The sequence below is a fragment of the Serinus canaria genome, chromosome 2 (genome assembly GCF_022539315.1).
Source record: "Serinus canaria isolate serCan28SL12 chromosome 2, serCan2020, whole genome shotgun sequence".
In the NCBI taxonomy this organism is placed as follows: Eukaryota; Metazoa; Chordata; class Aves; order Passeriformes; family Fringillidae; genus Serinus; species Serinus canaria.
This window is the reverse complement of record NC_066315.1, coordinates 129,248,803-129,273,912: the sequence shown is the minus strand read 5'-3', so window position 1 is coordinate 129,273,912 and position 25,110 is coordinate 129,248,803. Positions and strand designations below refer to the sequence as shown.

Genomic DNA, 25,110 nt, shown 5'->3' with positions numbered 1-25,110 from the left:
ACACAATTCCTTATTTTTATTTTTATTTTGTGCCTTTCTAAAGCCCAACAGGTCACAAACCTCAAGTGGAGTAAATCTTCTGCAATGGTAGCTGTGTTTAGGATGGGCTGGCTGGAATGCTCCATAGGTACCTCAACATCTCTTCTGCTGCAAGCCCTGCAGAGTGCTTGACTGCTTGTTTTAGGTGTTGGACAGATGTTTTGTGTGCTGTCCCTGCCTAACCTCAGTCTGCAGAACTACTACTGTAATGAAAACTCAATTATTGTGGGCATCACTTGCATGTATTTTGGTGGTCATATGAACCTCTTCCTTTGTGGGATAACCTGACAGCTGCCTTTATTGCCAATTATTTCATTATCCATTTTTCAAGTAAGCAGAGGCAACGGAGAATGCTAATGCTCTTTAGTGGGCACTGACAGCATCAGTATTCTTGTCATTTAGTCTGAAATGATGAAATTACAGGCTAAGTTACTTGAGTTTCATGGCTACTGACACTGAAATAGTTTCCAGTACAGAGCCTATAAATGACATCAGAAGCCCTGCTGTTTCACCTCCTGAGTCACTCTCTCCAAAGTCTTTAAAATTCATGATTCAAACAACAAGACAGAGGGAAAGCTTTTAGGAGGTTGTTTCAGTGACTAATTAAATGAGACTACAGTATAAGGGAAACAATATGAAGTTTGCATTACTTCTCGTTTTGCTTAATTCATTTCGGAATGAGTCCTGTGGATTCACTAAACGGACTAAATTACAGCTCAGGATTATCACAGTCGCTTTTGCAATGCATTAACCTTTCACTTATTGCATCAGAGGACCAGTGACAGCAGGGGATCCAACCCAAACTTGCATGAAATGCTGTGAAATGAGGTGCCAGGGAAGGAAGCAGTTCTACTTCATAGAGCACAGGCTGACTAGACTCTAAAATAATATTCTAAACAGCCCTAGACTGGGAAAAACCCCACAAAATCCCAGATAAATCTTCAATAGTAAAAAGCACTGGAAGTTCTTCCTCCATTCATCCAACCTCTGTCTTAAACTGTCAAGGTTCTTTTTTTCAATAAAAAAGAGAAAAGGGTAAGTCTCCCTAGCTGGTGCTGCCTAAACATGACCCACTTGCAGGTTCATTCTCCAGGATGGACAGATCCTCCACAGCCCACTCATCACTAATTTGTGAACCTGTTTACAGTCCTGCCCACAGCTCCCTGTGGCAATGCATGGTGTGCCTGAGCATTTCCTGTGGGCTCAGTACAGTTCTCACTTCCTGAGCTGTAGGAGCAGCACCCTCCGTTTTTTCATTCAGCTTCCTACCACTGGTGGCTTAATACAGTTTAATCAGAATAATCCTCCTCTTGCAGAAACTATTCAGCATCTCTTCAGGCTTCTGGTGATTCTTCTTCTCCCTTTCCTAACTGTGTTTCACCATTCCTGAGATGAAAAGCCCAGTACTGACTGCAAACACCAGCACGTGAATGGACTCGTGATGTGACTACAGCACACCACGACTTGATCTCCTTTCTGCTTTTTCTCTCTTCCTTCCTTCCTCAGCTGCATCAAACAGTGTTTTTTACCTTCCCTGGGTATTGACTTGACAATTTCAGACAATTATCCACAGTGATTCCCAGATCATTCTTCTTCAAGATAACATGGATCCTGTTGCTCTGTATCCATAGTTCCTGTACTGCATCACTCTGCATTTATTGACACAAAAATGTCACTGCTTGTTGTATTCTTTATATATTTTCTACTATAAGATTACTGTCACATTTTCACAGTCAGCTTTAGATTTGATATCAAATATTTGAAGTAAACTTTGCCAACTTGCTATCCTTGCTGTTCACTCCCTTTGCAGCTAACATGGAGTTTTGTGAACATCCAAAGCAACAAAAAAAAAGGTGACTGGGCAGCCTGATAAAGACTTTCTCCATTAAGAAGACTGACAATTTATTTCTACCTTTTTAAAATCCGGTATTTACCACAAAGGAGGAAAACACCTCTCACCTCACAGTACCTTCTTCCTCTATAGTCTTTGATCAAAGGGGCTTTTGAAGACTCAGCTATACTTCATTTCCAGATCCAGCTACAGAAATGGTTACAAACTCTTCTGAAAATTCCTTGCTAGTGTGGTGAGGCATGACTTCTTTCTTCCAAAGCAACATGGACTCTTGAGTTACTTTTGTATTTTGTGTTCTGGCTCTGTGACCACCCTGGCTAACTAAACCACAGATCCCTGTTTTGGGGATTCTCTACTTAGAGCATATAAATTTAGAGGGATTATGTACCTGCATTATATGCCTGTTTATGTTTGTAGATATTGTGTATATTTTAATATAATTTACCTAATTTGTGATTTCTTTAAAATTATGTATATACCTACATATGTTATGCAGAGACTATTTAAAAAGTTGATAGTTGTAAAAGTGATAGATGGATTTATAAAGCCTTACATTTTGCATTCTCTTTTAAACACTGCAAGTGGAATGAAAGTCATTGCAAAATCAGCAGTTTCTCTAATTTAGAATTCTTCTTCATGTGTTTGTTTATGTCTCAGCTCAGTAAAGCAGTTAAATATTGAGCATGTGATTTATTTTAATGCCATTAAGCTTTAAATGTCACACAAGAGGGTCAAGTGAATACTGGGACCCATTTGAACCATCTTTTCCTGACCAAATGCGTTTCTGTGTTTCCATGCTCTCTGTGTAACTGCACCATGTAGCTGACATTATAAGGCTGCTTAGAAACCCAAACTATTGAAGTGCTCTCTTCAAAGTTCTCTGCTAGCCAAAGAGCCTCCTGCTAGCACCCAGGGCTAGACCCTTGCTCCACCCTGTTCCAACAACTTCCAAAATCACCCCAGAAATGTTGTGGAAAAAGACACTCCCTAGACTGTTTAGAAGTCACATGTGGGGAGAGAGAACCATGAAAATGACCCATTTGTCAAGATTTTGAGCAGCATTTCTGTTTGCAGTAATTATCTGCATTCATTTGTATTTTCAATCCATTCAAGAAGCTTCCTTGTATTTTACAAGAAATGGAGCTATGTCCTAACTCACAAACCAGTGTAAAGCAAGCCTTCAGGCCTGCTCTTCTAGAGGGTGCTGGAGACAGAGAGGAAACACACAGGTTCTCATTTTCTGTAGCCTTAACTCCTCAATAGGATTACAGCTGGATGTTTAATCCCAAAGTTCCTGTAGGGTCCTTCCCACCAAGCAGTCCACTACTAGAAATGCCAATGGTCATGGACCCACCTAAGCAGAGCTCCCTTCTGTCCAGATGATGCTGAGAAGAGTCAGTTAATGAGCATCCTGGTGCTCAACTAGTTATGAAAAAAAATCCCAAACCATCAAACCTGTCACCTAATTAAAGTAAAACACATCCTAAGCACACTACAAGTCTGTTGTATTTTATATCACAGAAATCAAAACTGCATTTATTCAACCACACCCACAGGATGAGCATGGTTTTACTGTCTCTATTTTTGCACCCCACTGAGACTATCAAACTCCTCAAGTTCATGATGGATTTTAGATGTAGGACCATTATACAAAGCTGGAAGAATATACTTTGCCTACAACAATAAAATATAATTTAAAATATTTGTGTTACTTGAGTAATTCCATACTTGAGTTCTAAGCCAGTAAGTTATTCATTACACATTAGATGCTCCAGATATTGGTGATGAAATATCTTTTGCATTTGATCTCCAGGGTATATTTAGTTATTTAATTAGTAACAGAAATATTGAGAAGATCTTGAAACAAAGCTCAAAGCTTACTGCAAGGTTCAGGACTATCCAAATGTGGGAATTTTCAGTCTTTAGGGTTGGGGTTCTGAGAGCCACAAAGCCTACAGGTCCAGGGACACTTTCTGGGGCTGCAAAAGGCATGTGAAATAGAGCACAACACTGCACCAACACTGTTCCCTTCACACCTTTCTCATCTGGCTAAACCATAGTGCAGGGCACCTCAGCTGCAAGCCACCACTGAGACTAGGGTTCTGAGAACCCCAAAACCTTTCTGCTCCAGTCTAAAATCATGTTATCCAGTGGGTGATGAACACAAAGTAGCAGGAATGCATATTTATTCAATATTTTAAGCAACAGATTGCATATTTTTGTCAGCAAAACTACAAAAAAAACCACACTTGAAAAAAAAGAAATATAAAAATAATTAAGGTACAGTGAAGACACCTGCTGCAACATTGTTCTTCACAGTCTCAGAATCTCTCTGTTTTAATAGTCCATGGAATTACACGGGGCTTCATTAGGAAAGCAAAGGGGAAATTGAAGAATTTCTGGCTTATAAAGTGAGGAAGTAGAGAAATTGCTCACACCTAATCTGACTTGGCAGTGTATCACTCCTTGTACGTGGGCTCTGGCTAATCCACAGAGCAGAACTAATCCTAGAAGAAGACAAAGCAAATAAGGTAATGACCCTAACTAGCACAACTCTTCCAGCCTGTAAATTTGAGTTGCTGTGATAGCTATTTTGTCACAGAGCAAATGTGCTTGTCATAATGCTAATATGTTAAGAGAAAAAATAAAGCATATAAGCTCAGGAAGAACACTAAGAGAAGCTGACAATTTCAAGTTGAAAGTTTAACCTGTTTGAAAGATCCTCAGTCAGTGCATCAGTAAGTGCAAATAACATTTGTCTTAAAACAGGCTTACTGCATTCTATGTTTTACTACACTGCTTTCTTATGAAGTTGAGCTTTACTTTGGTATTGTACAAATTAAACCTATTTGGTTGAAGGCCTTATTTAAAACGTGGAAAGCAAAGACTGATTGGGTGAAAGAAAGAGAACAAGGCACTAGTGAGTCCAGCTGCCATGAGTGCCAAGCTGCTGAGTACAGCTTTGAAAATCCTCCTCCAGAATCAATATGATTATCTCCATCACAATCATAATTTTGCAGAAATCAAGGATCAATATATATATTTTTCTCCATTTGTTAATAATCTGCAAAGGCCTATTTAAAATTATACACTTTTACAGAAATTTTTAAACAACCCCAAAAGACACATTTTACATGTGATGCAACAAATGCAGATAATTAGATAACAGTGACTAAACTCTACACACTAAAAAGAAAATACACCTCTATTAGTTCACCATTATTACACCTCACCATCCTGATATATTGGGTCTATGCTAAAACTAAAAGCAATGTTTACAGCTGTATAAATAGAAGTCATTTCAATTTGGATTTAGTCAAAGAAATCAAGAACAAGCACACTCTCATAAAGTTGTTTATGTTGCCACAAATACCACCTATAGACTAATGCAAAGGGACAGAAAGACCCAGTGATGATGGTTGTTAGCAGCCCAAAGCATTATTATCAAATGATTAGAATTATTTTAATAGAGAGAAGCTAGAATTTAATACATTCACTGAAAACCCTCTCAATCTCCGCATTGCTATGCTTGCCTTCCACAGGAGAAAGACATGCTCCCCAAATGCAAGTTTTCATCACCAGAATACCATTAGACTATTGGTTCCTTTCAAATACATAAATTCCAGACTCTTTTTACAGAGCAGATATATAAAAATAAATATTAACATATATATACATATGCATCTACCAACCTACACATAATTCAAAACCCTTCAGGAGCCAAATGCACATTTGCAAAACAGAAGGGCATGCTCTATGTTCAAAGGACTGCAATAAATACTCAGCAAACTGGGATTACAAGCCTTACCTAAAAATAACTTGAATGAAAAATTTTTACACTCTAGCCAATATTTATTTTACTTTGACATCCTCCCTTTACTTTTACATCCTCACTTTAAAACTAACAGGCATGTGATAGTTAAAAAAACCCCAGGATTATTTTTCTTGCTTTAAGGCCCATCATTGCAAAGTAATTGTGCATGCTTTTGGGTGGAATAGTTTCCATTTCCCACTCCTAAAAGAGAAAGAAAAAAAGGAGAAAAAGTGGTAGGTCTCATTAGTCCTGGGTAGTCTAACCTGAGCCTTAGCTATCATCAGATTTGTCAGAAAAGGCAAAAAAAAAGCACAACCTTTTTGGAAATGCAGCCACTGACATTAGAAAGCATTGAGTGAAGAAGAGAATTTTTCCCCTGTCACATATTCCTTTCAGGGTCAAAAAGCACACAAGTGAGATTTTAAATAAGTAATTAATTCCAGGTAAGTACAGTCATGCTGTTTCCAGGCTGACAGACTGCCATCACATCCCACCACTGCCAGCAGGGTTCACTGCTGTGACTCCAAAGGTGGCTCTAGGTTTGCAAAAATAGGGTGTAGTAGAGAAGACAACAATAACTACTTAATAATTAGATTCTTGTGCTGTGTCTCGAGTGCCCAAGGGTTCTGTGGAATTAGATGAGGCACCCAGAGTGTCTTTACCACTGTCTATTTTAGCAAATGGAGTGGCCAAACATTCACTCGTTGAAACAGTAGAAGAGCAACCACACTTTTCCCTATCTCAACAAATTTAAAACACAATGTAAATCAAAAGAAAAAAGTGAATGATCTGAATAAAAGCAGCAAAATGCAAGGAATAATGCTATTCCTGATGGGGACATGTATCCAACACTTACTTTTCTTTTTTTTTTTTTTTTTTTTGCAAAAATGATGCTCTACACCTAAAACTGGGGGGGGGGGAAGATGTTTTTGCTCAGGTAAATGTAATGACAGCTGGAGCCAAGGGCCAAGCCACAACTCGCAGATCTCAGGGAGGTGAAACCAAAGGAGGTCTGGCTGGGGAGGATTGACAAAAGCCATGGGCAAAGCAGTGATCCCTCCCATTTCCACAGATGTGGGAGAGCTGGCTCAGCAGGCAGGAGCTCTCATACCTGTTAAATTATTACAGTGTTTCTTAGCACTCTCTTAGCTCAGGCTCCAGGAACCACAGGCAGTCCCTTCCCTCTTGCTCTCTAATTAGAAACCTGAAGTCATTACTTTGGTTAAGGGATAGTGAAATTGTCATTGGGTTGAGTATACTGAGTGAAAAGGTTTTTAATCAGAGATAATGCTCTCAAAAACAGAGCACTATGTCTCAAAAGCATTATCCCCTCTACAAATTTCCTGGCAGCTATTTGTCTGACCGAAAGAGAGAAGCTGCATGGCAAAGATACAGAAAGCAAATGACATTTTTAACTGTGTGATGATCCCTTCTTCCCCTCAAGCATCCTGAAATAAAAGACATAAATGCTGAGCACTTGGAGGCTTCAACAGCATCCAATGCTTGTGCTTTTAATGATGACTGCACAAGAACATCTGCCCTAAAATCTAGCCAGCAGTGCTGGTGGACAAGAAAAGTACCCACAGTAATTAGGAACTCTAGGAAGAAGCAGTCAGACTAATTAAGTTTTCTCAATGTTTCCCATTTAGCATATCTTAGGGATTTAAAATTAAAGATGTGTATAATTCAGGCTGTTTTCAAGATTGAGATGTTTAAAACTTGTTGATTAGTTTTAGCTGCACAATTAAATCTGCTTCTTAGCTGAAGTCAGAAGGGCTAAAATTGTTCAGGCCAAGAAAACAAGCTGCTGCAGTAGGATGTGGAAGCCCTGAGAGGATCAGCCTGTGATCCTCACACTGCAACTCAGCAAGAGACTGAGAGGTGCCCTGTCCAACCCGATCTCTTTGATGCTGTTGGTGGTTCCAAGCTCAAGAGAAATGGTGGCTGCAGCACTGATACCAATTTCAAGACTGGCAGTGGCAATTCTGTGCAAGTATCTTAGGACCTCCCTAGTCCTTCTGCATGGGGAAAAAGCCCACCTCAAAAACAAATCAAGGTTTTGCCAAAATAAGGGATTTTGGCTATTAGTGATCATCTATTTCTGCAGCCTTTGAACAGTGACAACAAAATGAGGGACCAGCATTGACTGTGTGAGCACACAGAGCAGCCCACAAGATTGTGCCTCTTTCTCCAGTGGCTGCTACAGATGCAAGGGCCTGGATCAGGCTGCAAGATGCACCAGTCAATGCCTGGGTGCAATAAAAATCACCATCACAACTGCCCAGCCTTCAGCAGTATTTGTCTACAGACTTCCTTCAGTGCACCTGTAGCATACAGCAGCCCTTAATCCTCCTCTGCAATATAAATGAAAACACAATGTGTTAACAACTGTCTTTTATTATTTTTAAAATATGTTTCAAACCCATATAGCTTACCTCAGAGTCTCTCTAATTTGGAAATGAAGGGCTGCTGCTGCAATGTATTACCTGCCCACAGATTCAGTTAGCACTTTTAAAGCACAGAACAGAAATAATGCACAAGTAGTCAGTAACAGTAATTGGCATCATTAACACTTCCTGCTTGTCTCTGGCTTAAATCAGAAAACCAACTAAAAGATGTTTTCGTTTAAGAGTAGTTATCCTAGAAAGCTGAAAGTCCAAGACCTTCCACAGCTCTATGCCTGTCACTTCACTTTCCCTCTTACCCTTTTCCTTTCCCATCTGCCATACACTACCTCTCTGCTTGAGCCAAGCAGGAAGCTGCTGGTGCCTCTCTGAAGCATGAGAACAATGGATTTACATTATACAAAGGCTCAAAGGAAAGCCTTCATCATAATTTACATGTAACTCTTTAACTAATTCATCTAACACTTGAACTAACTCACATCTAAAAGGGTCACTGTAACATCTGTTGTCAGCCTGGTTACCCAGACTATTTAGCAGTGTTTAGTGTCTCAGCAGACTAGCACTGCACAGAACAGAAAACCAGATGAACTGAGGAAAACCTCAAAGATTAAGTCAGCCTTTTCTCCTCTCTCTGGTAGAAGCCAATGTTTTGAGAAAAAATGGGAGAAAGGGGCCTCATCCTTCAGCACACCTGTCCAGCCATCAACAGATTGAGGACTTTCTGAGTAGGAGCTTGCCTTCATATCTCTGTGTGGACAGCCTTTGCCAGACCTTGCTCCCATGCAGTATTCCATCCTCGTTAAATGTGTGTTTGATCTTGGTCTTCAACACATCTCGTGATGCTGATTTCCTCCATTCAATTATATCCTGTCCAGAGAAATGTCTCTAAAACCTGGTTAGTGCTGATGCTCTGATCCTCTGGTTACATTACAAAAGGTGAATAGTTACTCTCTATCATATAGTAGTGTTGTTTTTATATATATCTCATATAGTTTTATTTTTTTTCCTCCAAAGGTTATAATAGTTTGGTTGGTGGATTCTACCTTAAATGAAATGGTCAATCTGATAAAACCTGGAACTAGCCTGGTTCCTGTCTGCATCAAAGTCCAGACAGCAGCTTGCATAGGATAAAGAGGGGTTTTCTTTGATTAAATTAATAATTTGTAACCCATATTATCTTGCTGCAGTGATACATGGTGCAAAAACTGCAGCTTCCTGGAATCATAGGAGAGGCAGACCATGAAAGGCAGAACTAGGAAACACTGAGCTTTCCATTTTGTAGCAAATGACACAATTCTGCTTTTCTCTTTTCCAAACTCAAAGGAAAAAAGGCACACAAAACTTTTCTCATAAAGTAAAATAAACCAGCAAAAACAAATACTCAAATCATGTGTATTTTCTTGATTCAATAAATACATGAAATAAAATCTTTAAAAATTAATATTTATCATCAGTCTATATTTTATCTAAACGCTTATTCTTAGTGAAATATTCACAATTCTGTTGTTCTCTATTCTAATTTCATCAAAATAGATCTTTTTTATACAAATGAACACATCTCAGTATCTTTTTTTTTTTTTTTGAACAAAAAAGAAAATCTACTGAGAGAAACTACTTCTGCAATGCATTCTAGCTATGAAGAAGCCCCAAACACACACCTAGGATCAATGCCTTCAATGCCAGGCACCAAAGCACTGTGATCTCCAGATGTTACCAGAATATAGGATGGTCCAGAACCTCGGTGTACACAACAGCGCCCTTTGAACTAACTTTCTGATCCTATAAAATTTGTATAGAAATTCAAAGTTATGTTAATCACTCAGGACAACAGAAGTAGAAAAGGAAATTATGTATACTGCAAGGTTGATCAAAATGGCATGAAAAATATACTCAGAGAGTAAAAAATGGAAGGATCTTTAGATTGGGGCATCATATGGATCTGAGACTATTTTCTATTTTCATTATAGACCAAAGCAATGGAGTAGAGTCTTCCTTCACTATGAGATGGCACTAATCAGGGACATATGGCAGGGGCACTGAGAGCATGATGAGAATTTGTTAAGTGATGTTCACCAAAGAGATACTTGAAAAGAAAACTCAGGATAATGATCAAGAGGTGCCAGCATTAACTACTACACCAAGGAAGGAAAAAATCAACTTCACATAAAAACCTGCTGCAAGTGGAAAGAAGTAACCATGTCTTTGGGTTCACAATAGTAAGAAATGAGAGTTAAAGCTCTTAAATTGCAGCAGGAATAGGGTAGATAGGAGAAAAACTTTAAGCACTAAGAATAGCACTGGGACATGCCATCTGGTCTATAATGTTTCCATTACAGTAAGTCTTCAAGTTCAGCTTAAACAAATGTGAAAGAAATGACAGGGACACTGGCTGGAATCAAGAATATTTAGAGGTTCTCTAGAAACCTCCTTGCCAGCTCTGTGGTTCTTTGAAATCTCATCTGTTTGTGTGGTTTTCTGAAATAGCTGCTGAACAGACTAGAGATCATCTTTTTCTGGCAATTGGCTTGACCCATGGCTCCAGCCAACTTTGGCCTGTGAGGCAGAGGGAAATTCAGGACCACTATTCCAAGCAAACCCTGCAAACAGCAAGTAGACACCACATTTCTGGAGTAACCTTGCTCCATTTTATGAACAGGATCTTTACATCAGAAAAATGTCCTACTCCTAAATATTTCACATGAACTTCAATTCTTATGTGTGTGGAAAACAGTGCTAAAAGTTATTCCTCTAGAAGTTACCCATTTAAGGAATGTAAGGCAAAAAAAGTCTTGAAAATCACTTCTGTGACTTCACCAGTGATAGCTTTGGTTTGTGTTTCTTCAGATGTCCCTGATCAAAGATGGACAACTGAGCACTGTCCTTTCTCAGCCAGCTCCCACCAACTCCCATTGTGCTTTGTTTGTTGTTGCTATAGGCTTGGATTTGGGGGGAAACAGGCAGGCAGTCGAGACAACCCTTGTTTAGGTAAAACGAGCCTGCTTTAGAATTCTTCATAATAACCTTTTCCTCAGAGAATTTAGGTTTTTCTGTCTCCTCTCTTTAATTAACAACTCTAAGTTGTTTTCAGTATCTTTAAGGAGGTGAGGTGCTTGTGCACATTCCCAAAGGAATTTGGGATAGCTGTAAAATGCCAATGCTCTAAACTCTCATTTCTTTGCTTGTAGGACAGAGAATCTACCCATTGAGAAATCAAGTTGCTCAATTTCTTTCTCCTCCACAATGCCACTTGAATGGTTTTCAACTGCTTCCAATTTTAAATCCATAATCATTTTCTAACACACAGATTACCTCAACTGACAAGTGGATAATCAAGTCCACTGACAACAAACTTGTGCTCTTAGTAGGAGATGAGGTTGTACATTTTTAGGAGTAATCCACAATCCCTCAGGAGTCGAGAGCAGAGTCTGAAAATCCCTAGCTTTCTTTACTTCAGCTTTCTTTAAAAACAACAGCAACAGCTACAAAAATTCATCTGTCTCAGAAGGTCATCGCTTGTGTTTAACACAATTAATAGAACTGAACTGCAAAAGGAAAAGTGCCTATTTTCTTTGGTGGATCTCCAAGGCCCCACATGGCAATTGAGACAGAGCTCTGTCATGGGCACTGAAAATAGCTGAGAGCTGTGAACAGACTGGCTCTGATGTATAGTAAATCCTAATTAGGTTTTCTGCCTCTTTGCATGGGGAATTCCAATAAACTGCTCCTCTTGTTGAGATTCATGCTTTGTCCTTGCAGAGAGATTTGTTTATGTGCCCCTAAAATACATATGTAGGAAGCTCATGCTTCCACCTAGGCTGCTCTTTTCTTTACACGCTACAGCATTTGCTCAGGTGAAGCTCTTATGCTAAATAGCTGCAAGGTCTGATGGATGGATCCAGCAGAAGATGGACCAGCTTAATTAGGAAGGTAATAATGGCTCATTCCTCTTTATTGCACCTTATAGACAGCAGGTAACTCACAAGCAGCCCTTGGGTAACTGTTATCATTAGGGAAACTGAGGAACTATAAATTGTTCAGTGATTATGGCAGATGATGTCAGAGACAGAACAGTAACCCTGCACCTTGTCTCCTATGCAGCCTGTGATCCTTTCTTGAGGATTTGCCAATACAAAATACAAATGTATATTCAGTTTCTTCCACACTAAAGTATTTTTCTGTGGTTTGAATTGACCATGTTTGAATTGACTGAAATTGTTACATTAAAACACATATAACTGGAAAGGGATTTATGGGAAAAATAAATTGGTATTCAATAATTTCTGCTCTTCAGAAATTCAATTGCACTGTAGGCCCAACCTGTAGAATGAGTTTTGAAGTCAAACACTTAGAAAGGTTCCAGTCCTGTGGTTTATAAATGTTAACAATGTCCTGGAAACGCTGCCATTGGAATAATTTTGAACCTGCTCTTTTGAGGAAGATGTCTTTATAAATTATTTCTGAGCTTTGTACTTGTTCAGTTTGCACTACTATCAAAAGCATTCTTCAAAGGCCTCAGACATTTACACCTATAATGTCACCTGCAAATGAAGGTGTGTTGTGTTTGCTGCTTCAGGAAGGAACAAGTTTTCTGATTAATATCTAAAACTCTCTCACAAAAAGTATTCAGATCCTGAATCAAAATCATACTTAGTTCAAAACTCCAGTGTGCTCTGCCCAGTCAGCTGAGATGTTTCTACAGCCTCATTTCCATGTAAAACTTGTGGAGCTTTGGGGAGAAAACTGCTGTTGAAATGCTATATTATTTGCTATATTAGCTATAATAAGCAATGAGAGAATACTAAGAAAGTAATTTCTGCAGCTTAAAATTAAAAACTCTCAGGTCTCTGCATGGCAGCAGAATTGGAAAGACAGGGGAAGAGGTAGTGCTGATGGTATAGGAAAATGAACTAAGGGATTACTTAGCCAAATAGGGCAAATAAAAATCAGTGTTGCTGGATGCATTGCCTGGGGCAGCTGGCCAGTGCCACTGGGAAGTTGCTATCTATCATCCAGGAAAAGTTGTGGCAATTAGGGGACGACTCCAATGATTGAAAAAAGGCAAATGTTATGCCTGTTGTAAAATCCAAAGCAGCAGGATCCAGAAGCATGTCCAGAGGCAGCCACTAAGTTGATTGGAGGGATGGAACACCTCTCCTATAAGGAAAAGTTGAAAGAATTGGGATTGTTCAGCCAGGAAAAGAGAAACCTTTGGGGTGACATAACTGTGGCCTTCCAGTACCTGAAAGTAGCCTACAAGAAAGATGGAGTGGTACTTTTTACTAGAGCATGTAGTGACAGGACAAGGGGGAACAGATTCAAACTGAGAGTGAGTTTAGATTAGATGTTAGGAAGAAATTCTTTACTGTGAGGGTCATGAGGCACTGGCACAGGCTGCCCAGAGAAGTTGTGGATGTCCCCATCCCTGGCAGTGTTCAAGGGCTCTGAGCAACCTGACCTAGTGAGAAGTGTCCCTGACCATGATGCAACAATTGAAACTAGATGATCTTTAAGGTCCCTTTCAACACAAGCCATTCTATAATCTTGTGATGATTCTGTGAACTATAAACTAGAAAAACTCAGTGTGCACGAAAATTATGGACTGGAGGAGTGGGATAAAAGTGGGTGGAAAACAGCCTGGATGGCTGGGCCCAAAGGGGCACCATCAACAGTTTGAGGTGGCTGGTTATGAGCAGTGTGACACCCAGGGGTCCCTGCCAGCTCAGCACCCTTTGCATCCTCAGCAGTGATCCAGATGACACGGGTAGCCCTGTGTCTCCCTAAAATTTGTGAAAGTAGCAGCTGTGTATGCTGGAAGGGAGAGTTGCTGTTCAGAGAGCTCAAAATCCAGAAGTGGCCTGACATGGACTTCAGAAAACTCATCAAAGACCAAACCAAAATCCTGTATTAACCACAGACCACAGAACTGGTGGGAGGTGCACCAGCAGTTCTGCAGAACAGGAGCTGCTGTGCAAGAGGCTCCATCAAAACCTTGTGGCAATGAGGTAATGTAGGGGCCTCTTTGGAAACAGGGCAGCCAACAGGCCCAAGGAAGTGGTGTTTTATGAATATTACACTGTTTGTGACTCCAGAACAAGAAAGGTGTGTCCAAACTGGCCAGAGGAGGCATAATCACCCTGGCTGGCTGATCAGCTTGTTCTCATAATTCTTTATCAATCCAATGTAGTAATTACATCAGCTGTGTTCTGCTGTAGCTTTAAACTTGACTCCAAACCAATGGAAACTCTAAATAGTTGAGGATGAAGCAAGCCCTGAAGAATCTTATTAGAAACACTCATCATATGACTTCATACAGGAAAGTACTTGGAGAGCTGCAAGCCAGACCTTAATACATTTAACCTCTGTCCCTCCCATCAAGAGTAGTATACCTGTGGTTTTCCTGGAATGCTACTGAATGCTTTACTTTTATTCAGCTTTCTATACTGATGCCATTACAATTTGTTTTCCAGGAATGAAATCTATGAATCCACAGATATTTCTGCTGTTGTTACTAACAAACATTCTAGGTCATTTTATGTTTGGAGAGAAATTTCACAACCACAACATTTCCATGCTATCAATATGTCTTATTTTTCATACAGTGAAATTTCTAAACATATAAAAAGAAATAAATTGTGGTTATAATCTTATTTTACTTCCTCACTTTTTTCTATTGGCAAACATCTCCAAATTTCTTACAGAACTCTGCCTAAACTCTTTTTTTTATTATTATGTTTTCTTTCTGTTTACTTAATTATTTGCATAAGCTTCACTGAAGCCAAGGACAGTTCTAGGAATAAGGTTTGACTAACTTGTACTTCCGAAATGTCTATTTAACATGTTAACACTGAGCTCTGTGTGCTAATGTAGAACACTTGTTTTTTAGGATCAACAAATGGCAAATACTTCCATCTGAAAAAGAATATTCCCACCCACAGAAACAGAATTCAGCTTTCCTAAGCAGCAAACAATAGAGAATTAAGATGTCTCTGAGAGGCACAGCCAGAATAAAAACAACCACACCCCACATCCAAATGAGATCCTCAGTTAGATATTTTCAGTGTTTCTTTTCCGAGACAAAGCATATTCTGATACTAAAAAGGTGAGTTGGAAAAGCAAATTTGTTGATGTTTTTTGAGCTGTTTAGGAATTGCATATGCTTCCTGGAAGAACCTGTTTATTAAAAGGGTAATTTATGCCAGTCCATCTCATGTATGTTTTTGAAGAGTAAGCATCTAAAAGGAAAGAAGAAATAAAAACTTAGTGATATTCAAAGGAAGAAGAGTGACAAAATAAGAGAAAGAAGTCTACTAGCCAAAAAGTGCAAGAACCATTACAATTTATGATTTTATTTTAACCACCCCAATTTAAATTTTCATTGCTAGATTAATGAGCTTGTATAACATTAGTACCGAGTTGAAAGCACTGGAACAGTTTTACTTCTAGGATCCTAAAAGCCAATCAGAATGTCAGTGTTTCAAATTAATTTATTGTAATATTAGTACAAGATTCTTTTAGAGCTGTCTTTCCTAAGTTTATTAAAAAACAAATTTTAAGAGCCATGGAATACCAGTTACTTAACCCATGTGCTGTAATTCTTTACAAGAAAACTTTGCCAAATAAAATGCATCACAGATAGTGAAAAGAATACCTAGAAATAAAATAAGAAATACAGTAATGTTTTTAGAAGTTCAGCAATGTATGATAGCATTTTGCAAATATTTTTGGTTTCACAGTTCAAATTTTCTCTGGGATCAGCAGGTTAATGATAGTTCTATTTTTGTAACTGTAATTAGGATTATCTAAATGTTGCACAAATGAAACACAAGAGTTTATGATATTCAAAAAGCTACTCTGAAATGGGTGAGGCTTAAATAAGAAAGAAGCATTTTATTATGAAAATGTTTGTAATATTTGGCAGACTCACAGATATTTTAAGGCCAGCAAAAGCCATTACCATCACACCTTCTGAGTAACACATGGCAGAGAATTTCATCTTCTATCTACTGCATCCAGCCCATCCCTCCTGCTTGAATTACCCTGTACTTTTTGAAGGACACCTAAGTCCTCTTTTACATATTCAAAATGACAGAGAATTCACCAAGTTTGCAGCATCCTTCTAGAGCTTGCTAACATTATTGGAAGAAGGGGTTTGCTTCCATCCACTTTGACTTTGTTTAGACTCAAATAGCCTGAATTGCTAATGAGAAATATAATACAAAAGCCCTCTTAAAACTACCAGGAAAATTTGTATTCAGGCACTGTGCCTAATTGCCCGACTCCATCCCTCTCTCCAACAGCATTATCCCAGATGCATTTTTGCATGGTCTGTGTCTAGTCTGTGCAAAATAAAAATACCCTTGCAAATCTGATGCTTCCTGTTAATGATTAGAAGTAGACAATACTCCATTGTGCCAAAACAAGACTAAACCAAGCAGAGCAAAGGCAGAAGGAATTGTATGCAAAGTATTGTCAAATTTGTCTGGTAGTCTAATAGCACAACTTATAAGAACACGTCACAAGTTACAGACTATTCCTTTCATTAAATGATTCGTCTCAAAGACTTTATTAACGTTGTTAAAAACAGAGCAGGTCATATGAAAGGCTAAAATAACTGAGATACTATGTTAAACTATGTGCCTTTAAAGGAATTGACCTTCATAAAAAGTTGCAACATATTAAATTTATTTAATTACTCCAGAGTAATATCCAATTTCAAAAGCCCATTTTATTGGAACAATGATAAATTAGAGAATAGATGAATTATTTTACAGATTAATACACACAGTTCTTTTTGCAATCAAGATTTTAAATGAGTCTTATAGCCTTAGCACTTACAGTAGGTTCCTAAAGTGCCAAGCAATTATAATTGTTCTCTTAGCATACTGGTTTAATTTAATACCACCCAAGTTGCAAATGACTTGGCTTTTGCAGTGGAACACACTCATTCACCATGATGATAAATATGAATTTATGAATGATAAAATAAGATATTTAAAAGGCAAAGAGTGCCCTGGAAAAAGCAATACCATATTGCTAATTATGAGACAACAGTTCTGGTATATCACAGACTTATTGAGATCAAGACTGAGGCAAGACATGTATGTACACCTTAAGTCCTTTAGCCCTCACTTCCACATGCAAATAGTAGTTTGTGTGGGCACTGTGCTCAACAGATGTCCAGAGCAGTGGGAACTCAGCAAATATAAAAATGTAGCACCTATGCAGTACCTAAAATCACCTAGGTATTTATAATAGTGTCCCTAAAGTTTAGTTCTGTGAGTCGTGCTCAGGGGTTTTGTCCAGCTTTTTGCAAATGAGGAGACATTTGCCTTGAGTTTGTTTGTCAAATACCTGGAGCCCTTCATCTGATTTCCTGTGCTAAACATCTCAAATTCCAAGTGACACAAATGCTTCCTAATAAAGTGAAGAAGTTTAATGCTTGCTGTTCAGAGATTTTGTTTTCCCCTTCTCTCCTGTTGTAGGAAGGTTTTGTCAAGTGCAACACCCCTTACCCCTGCAGCATCAAGTACAAGGCTTTTCAGCATTGGACAATGAAGCCCTAGACTGTACATCTAATATTTCTTCTGGGTTTATTCTTTTTTTTCTTTGGAAATAAAGAGAAGTTTAGAAACTGGATCCAAAGAGCCTGCCCAAACCTGTGGGCAGTACAAAACAGGTAATCTGACAGGCAGCATTTCAAGCATCACAGTGGAGAATCACTTCCAAACAGTGACACAGCCAAGAATGAACAGAGGTTATTATTTTATAATTTGGGAAAGGGAGTTTGCTCAGTTCTTCCTGTCCAGCTGGCAACTTCAAGTCCAGGAGTTTTCCTGCTATGCTGCTTTCTCAGACATGTCCCTGGCTGACGCTGAGCAGAGGAGCAGGCTTGGCACCAGCATGCCATCAGGCTTGCACCTGAGTCTGGGGCTACAGGGATGATGGGGACAGGGGTAAGGGAGGGCAGCATGCTCCAGAAAAGGGGTCGATTTAACCTCTTACATAATACAACAGGAAATAATCCGAGTTAAAATCCGGTGTCTCAGGCCAAAATACAGCATATTTTAGATGAAGGTAATAAAAAAGCACTATGAACATGTAAAAATGAAAGAAATATATTATAGTCTTTGTTTTCCACATCTGAATGACTAATAGATTGGGTTAGCAATGAATTTTTGATTTCTGAAGAAACATTAAAGTTAAATGGACTACTGGTTTATTAATTTCTGGAAGAACAATTCTTCCTTTTATGCAGTGTAACAAAACACCAGGTCACTGTGGAGACAGAGAAACACACACAAACATCAAGGTTCAAAGTCATAGTGTAAAAGGAGTTTCACCTTCAGGCCACTGGTTGATTTTTAAAAGAGGAATTGAAACATGCCTTTGGGGAGTTGTTTGATGTCCTGGGTCAGCTTGATCTCAAACACAGCTTAGTTCCTAACAGACAAGTGTTCCCATCACAAGCACTGCAGCAACAGATAACCACCCTGACAAGCAGAAAGGAGCATCCTTGAACCAGTTTTCCTGGAAATAATGTGTCACAACAGCCACTCCTTTGCAAAAATACAAAAGCACCTGTTTTCATCTCCCCAAACACCTAAAGCTGAACTAATGTTTACTGGGTTCCATAATACAAATAAAACCACTTCATCCCCCCTTCTCTGATTCTTGCAGGGAAGGCTGATCCAGACCCAGGGCTGTTACCTTAGGAACTGCTCTAAATCAAATTCAAAGCATTTTGGTCATCATCAAGTATCTGTGATCATCAGATACTTCACTTTTTCAGCAAGAATATCCTAGCACTGATTTAGCAGGGCTTGCTTAATAATTTTTTAACCCTTTCAGGCACAGAGGCAACCTGTTGTGAAAAAGTATATTAACAAACCAAATAAAGAAAGAAAATCAACCTATCTTTCCACTTACATCTGCAAATTCTAGCCAAACTTAATCTGGGATTTAGTGTTGCAAAGGACCAGCTTTATGTGCCACTATCTGGATACATCCCTAATTAAAAAAAATATGGAATTGAACACTTTAAAAGAAAGATGAGGAAGATAATTTCATAATTATGAAATGAGCAGTCTTAGAATCAATGGTCACCTCGAACTGTAAAACCACATCATAAAATACAACACCACAAACCCCCCCTTTCCTCTGATTTATGCTTAATGAAAAAGCAAAACAAATGTTATACAAATATTTTCGGTAGCTGAAAACTGGCTATCAGTGCAAAACCACAACTACAGACTGTAGACATTCCTCTCTGCTGGGCTGAACTGTTCTCAAAACAATCCAATGTAAAGGACACTGACAAATATTTCTAAGTCTGCAGTCACAAAGAACCAGAGTGCCGTGTTTGGTGCAGATCACATTGCTTGTGCTTTAGAGGCATTATTTAGGCTTCAGTCTATGGTTTGCTAAGGACTCTGAACTCATGGCCTCTCTCATCCTAAAATCTCAGAATAATCACTGCTGTTTAGTAGCATTTCATTGCATGTCCATCAAAAATAAACATGCTCAAAATAGCAGAGATTAAGAAGCTACAGTCTCTTTGCCTATCTCAGCTATGAACAGTTCTGAAAAACACATTTAGTGTTGCCCTCTGTGGATCTTTCAGACCAAAAGATGTAGGAGGAGAAGAATATTAAGAGCATCTAATAAGGTGAATCCTGAAATCTATTTCACACTGAAAAGGGGAAAACTCAGGAGAAATTATGTCAGAAACCATTCTTACTGCTCAAGAACACCATATTTTCTCCCCCTGTTGCAGAAACAAAGCCACCAAGTATATTTTCGAGAAAATATTTAAATAAAATTGATGAAGTGTCAACACTTGACTGCTTGTTTAAATTGAACATAATTATAAAAGCTGTTACAGAGTGTTCAATTTGTTTCAATGTTATTATATATCATAAAGTCTCATTCAAGCAGGGAGAATAGTGCAGACAAGGCATGAAGATTAGAAGATGTCTTACACTTCTCCCTGGAACAGCATGAAATACAATCTAAAGCAACCAAAATTCTTTTAGTGGATCTAATTTCTTTTCACTGGGGCTTTATGAAGAAAAGAATCACTGTTCCTTTATGCTGCAAGAACACTTTGCTATTTGCTTAACAGAAAGTTAAATGAACCAAAGCTACAGACAGAAAAAAAAATTCCACCATCAATTAATGTGACAAATTCTTAATAGGAAAACAAACCAGATTTATTTAAAAACTGAAGTCTTGGTTCTGGCGTATTTGTGTTTTCCCAAGTTTGAGTTTATATTCCCAAGGTTTATATTTTTCATAGTTTATGCTTTCTGAGGAGTACAGATGTCCATGGGAGAGGGCTTTTTCCTGCATTGCTCCTGCTGAGTAGCCCAAAGACTGATCAAGAGGACCATGGCAAGCTGTAGCTGCTTATGCTCCAGGTGCACCACAGCTGATGAGAAGTGGTGTGCAAGAGCTCAATACCCTCTGCCATCACAAGCACCACTCACATTATCAACTGAAAATAAGGCATTTGAATGTTAAATTTTTCTCTCTTCTTCCATAATCTGTCACATTCAGATGGGAAGCACAAGGCAAGTCCCCAAGAACCCCCTGGAATACTCCCAGCCCCTTACCTAGGAAATAATTCTGATACCCTTGGATTTTCTCAGCATAGGCTGAGTGGTGAGTTCTTATATTCCACCTTCAAGACAGATATGTTAGTCTGAAATTCTGGACCAGATGTGTTTTCACAGGCACTTCCAGGCTGTGGAGGATGATGCTTGGCCACAGCCCCTCCATAGTGCTTACAGTCTCTCCAATCATCTCAGCACACCATTGTCACAGCTGCATGACATGGTACTGAACTGATTCCACTTCACCAGAGAGCAGGACAGAAGCTGAATTCCTAACTGTTTAATAATCCATTCATCCATGCTTCTTGCCCAGTATAGATATTTTGGTTTCAAAATTAGACATCCATACATTTATCAAAGCAGCCAACTTTATGGTATCTCTGCACACCCTAAGTGAGTAAGAAGCAAGGGGTTCTGACCATAAATAAGAATAATATATTCCATGATCCACTCTCTTCCACAAGGTAAAAAACAGCAGCTCATTAAATATTAAAAGATTCTAAGCATATAGCAGCAAGTAGTAACACTAGCATGAGAAATGTGCCTGCCTACTTCAGCCATAAAACACAGGAGAAAACCTTAAAATTTAAAACTGATCATAACTTTTTTAATACCACTGTTATGAAACTTTTCTTTCTACTATTATTCAAGTGGAAATTCACTAAGGCTTTACTCAGGCTGGCCTCTGGTTGGGATTCTTGTGCTCTGAAAGCCTCTGTGCTAGTGTGGGGGTCTCCTGCATGGGGGCACTGATCTCTCTCACAGCTTACAAGTTTCTTTGCCAATAAGCTGCTCCTCACTTGGAGACAGATAAAATCCTCAAAATAAACCCCTAAACTACTTCAAACTTTTCAGAATTTTACCCCTTTATCACACCTTAATGACTCATGGCTTTTTAAATGTCACATCTCAAAAACATTGTTTTTCCAGCATATGAAACAGAGAGAAAAAACCCTGAATTTCAAAGTAAAATTAATAATAACTAAAAAAAATTTTCTTCTCTATTGGAGAATTCCCCTCTGCCTTGGTTTACTATTTATAAACCACCAGTCTGGGATTAATTATCATAAATCCTTAAAGCCGAAAAGAAGATTTTAGGCATTTTATTCTACGTATAATCTATACCATTATTAAACTGCAGCTCAAATGCACTTCATGTCCTATTTCTGTTGGTCACCTTTAAACATTTATGCAATTTACCTATGGCAAATTTTACTCCCTGGGAGAAAGAATTGCTTAGTACTTTGAAAACACGGGAGCACCCATCAGATGTGGCAGGGCTGAGTGGGAGCAGTGTCCCCTGCCAGGCCCCAGGGACACTCACCAGGCACCCCGTCTCTCATCCAGTAGGCAATGTCTGTTCCATCTGCAGGGTCATACACATCCGTAACATTGATGGGCTGCAGCAGAGTCATGATCTCCTTCACAATGTCCCGGGCTTCAGCACTGCCAGAAAAACCCAGTCCAGATGGCTGGAAGGTGCCCTCATCAGACTCCATAACGATGTCAAAGTTGGAGATGTTTTCCTAAAAACGTAAGAAAAGAAGATATTGTGCTGTGGTTGTTATTTTAGCTGGCATCATATACTGGATTCTAGGTGTCATTGTGAGCATACCACAACAAATTTGTTTTCAGAAGCAGAGAAATGCTTCCTGTGAACACGTGCATGTAAGCATAAATGAAGGGACCTATCTTTCTGTATGGAAATGGTTGAAAGAGTTCAAATTATATTCTGGGACACCAATATTCTGTAGGACCCACAACATGACTGTTCTGCTGTTCCCAAATTCTTGCTTTCAGACTTCTGAAGTCCCACCTACAAAGGTAAGCCATCCCCCCCATATTGCAGTTTTCATTTGCAGCTCTCCCTTTCTTCTCAGAGTTGAGACTCTGAAATTCTGTTGCAGTGGAGAGGGTATAAAGTCCTTTGGCTTTAAAACTGGAGGCATCCAAAGCCTTCATAGACTATGAGGAACAGTCTATATAAAAGCCAGCTGCTGCCTGTTCAGAAAAACATTATTTTTAATATAGTATATAGTCAATTCTGATATCGATTGCAGGATTGAAATGCCAAGGTTTTCCCCCAGATCTGAAGGAATAATATCTATTTTAAGGAAAATTTGTGCTTCCAAGGTAAATCCTCACAAGAAACTTGAAAGGTAAGATTTTGTGTACAAGTAGAATAATAATTTGATTTAGCGTGGATTGCTCAGTTACAAAAGTCTAATTGGAATTAAATACATAATGATTTTACATGAACAAAGATCTCATTTTAAAAATGAGATTTTGAGAGGCACAGAACTTTTTAGAAAGAGTTTATGGTCATGTCAGGCAGAAAAAAAGCTATGCTTCAGGCCCCCTTGAATGTGACTAAGAGAACCTACTACAGGTTTTACTCCTATGCCCAGATCTCGTGCCTGAATTTTATCGCTGCCATGGGTTATTTATTACAAGAAAATCATTACAAGGGATATGTGATAGCAGCAACTAACAGATCCATGTCACTACCAGCATAGACAAGCCTACAATTCAGTAAATAATTATTTTACATTTTTCTGTATATAAACCAAAATATGTACTACAGGTGGCTGTGAATAATTCACATAAGTTTTCAGATGTCCTTTATAGAATTTGCCAAGAACTGTTTACCACTTTCCCAAAACTTTTTTCTTTCCAGTGAAACAATTCTAACAGAGCAGAGCTATTTACTTTTAACTTAGAAATATATCCAGTACTTAAAAAATTTAATATAAAATCTTTGCATGATAAAGAAATTGTAGATGTTATAATACCTTAAGATAACCAATTTATCCACCCATTTAAGAACTGGAAATCAATGTGCAAATAACCTATCTTGTCACCTCATTGGCAATCACCATTTTTAGACAGTGAAAAACATCTTCAGTTTGTGAAAGATTAAATGTAAATAATTAGGCTACATATGGTGTCTAGGCCTATCATCATATGCTGTCCTGAAGTTATGAGCTTCAACATGAATCATAATTCACAGACTGAGTAGAGTGGGAGAGAAGAAGGCCAAGAAAAGCCCACTGCAGGCTAAAAGGGACCAGTGATGCTCCAATGCCACAGATATAATAAAAAGATTGTCTCAAAATGTAAATCTTCTTTATCATATGCCCAAGGAGGAAGACTTAATACAGACAACACACATTCCAGTGTGCTTCTGAATTGCCAGTGAAAGCTAAGTTAAGTATAGTGAGCCCTAAATAAATAGGATGCTGTGGTACTCAGCTTCTTTGGTTGAGTTTCCAAAGCAGGATTTCTGTTTTTAGAGCACCTGAAATGAGGAAAGCAATAAGGCAGTGAAGTAAGGAGAAGAGTGAGCATGGGAACAACGTGGACACCTAAAAGCAATCTCTCCTATCACTGAAAACAACAGAATCCCTAAGTTCAATAACTTCATGAACTGCTACTCTTGCAGAATTGCTGTGATCTTCAGTTGTGTTTTGTCACATAAATGTTTGCATGTGTTTCTAATAGGAAACTGAGTAAACAAACCACCCACCATACATTACACCATTCTGTTGTTCTGTAAGGAAGCTATTCAGTTCTGAGAACGAGCTGGAGAGGCATGAAAACAGAACACCCTAGGGAGAGAAACAGACTTCACTGGGGAACTAAAAAGAAACAGGTCACAGCTACTTGAAATCCATGTGTCCTTGAGAAAGCTTTTTTTCCATATTTGGTCCACTAGAAGATAGGATTACTTAAAAAACTACCCGCCATCAAATTTGAAAGTTGCCGTCTTAAAAAAAGTTAGATTGGTTTCCCTGTTCCCATTTTTGTACATCTACATTGGCATTTCTACTTACACAGAGAGAAACACATGCTGGAAAACATGCTTAAAATATACTGCTTAAAAATAGTGAAGATGCTTTGTCATCATTTGCCATCTATGATGCAGGAGTATCTGCCACTAACAAAGTGAGGTGAGAGCATACATTCCCCTTGACTAATTCAAAGGAACAAACAAACCAGAAAGATTTAAAAAAATAATTGCAGGCTCAGCTGCTTCCTTCAGTCATTCTCCTAGTGAATGTACCATCTAAATAAGCATTTTAAACTCAGCAGGTATTTTTTTCAGAAAGTAATCTCATCTGCTGCATCTTGATATTCTGCCACTTCTCTTGGTATGTACCAGAAAATTAAAACTGTGTAACCTGCTGTCTAATTCTCTGAACATCAAAAGAGACTTTTATCCTTTGCCTTCTTATGACTCTGTTGCAGAGGAGGTCATCTGTCTTTATTATGTCATCTTTTGCTCTTCAATTGAATATTTAAATGAAATATTACAATAAATACTGCATGGGAAAATTGGCTTTCTATAGCTTGCTATTCTCACTGAATACACAATTAGGCACAATCCTT

At 38.6% G+C, this 25,110-nt stretch overlaps 1 protein-coding gene across 2 annotated transcripts in view; it reads right to left on the bottom strand.

Annotated features, from left to right (window-relative positions):
- CPQ (carboxypeptidase Q) overlaps positions 1–25,110 on the bottom strand; it is a 147,853-nt gene that overhangs the window by 8,207 nt on the left and 114,536 nt on the right. For both annotated transcript variants that reach the window (XM_050971477.1, XM_050971478.1), the window contains exon 7: positions 22,046–22,247. In XM_050971477.1, coding sequence (XP_050827434.1) covers positions 22,046–22,247 — 202 coding nt within the window. The remainder of the gene's footprint in view (positions 1–22,045; positions 22,248–25,110) is intronic.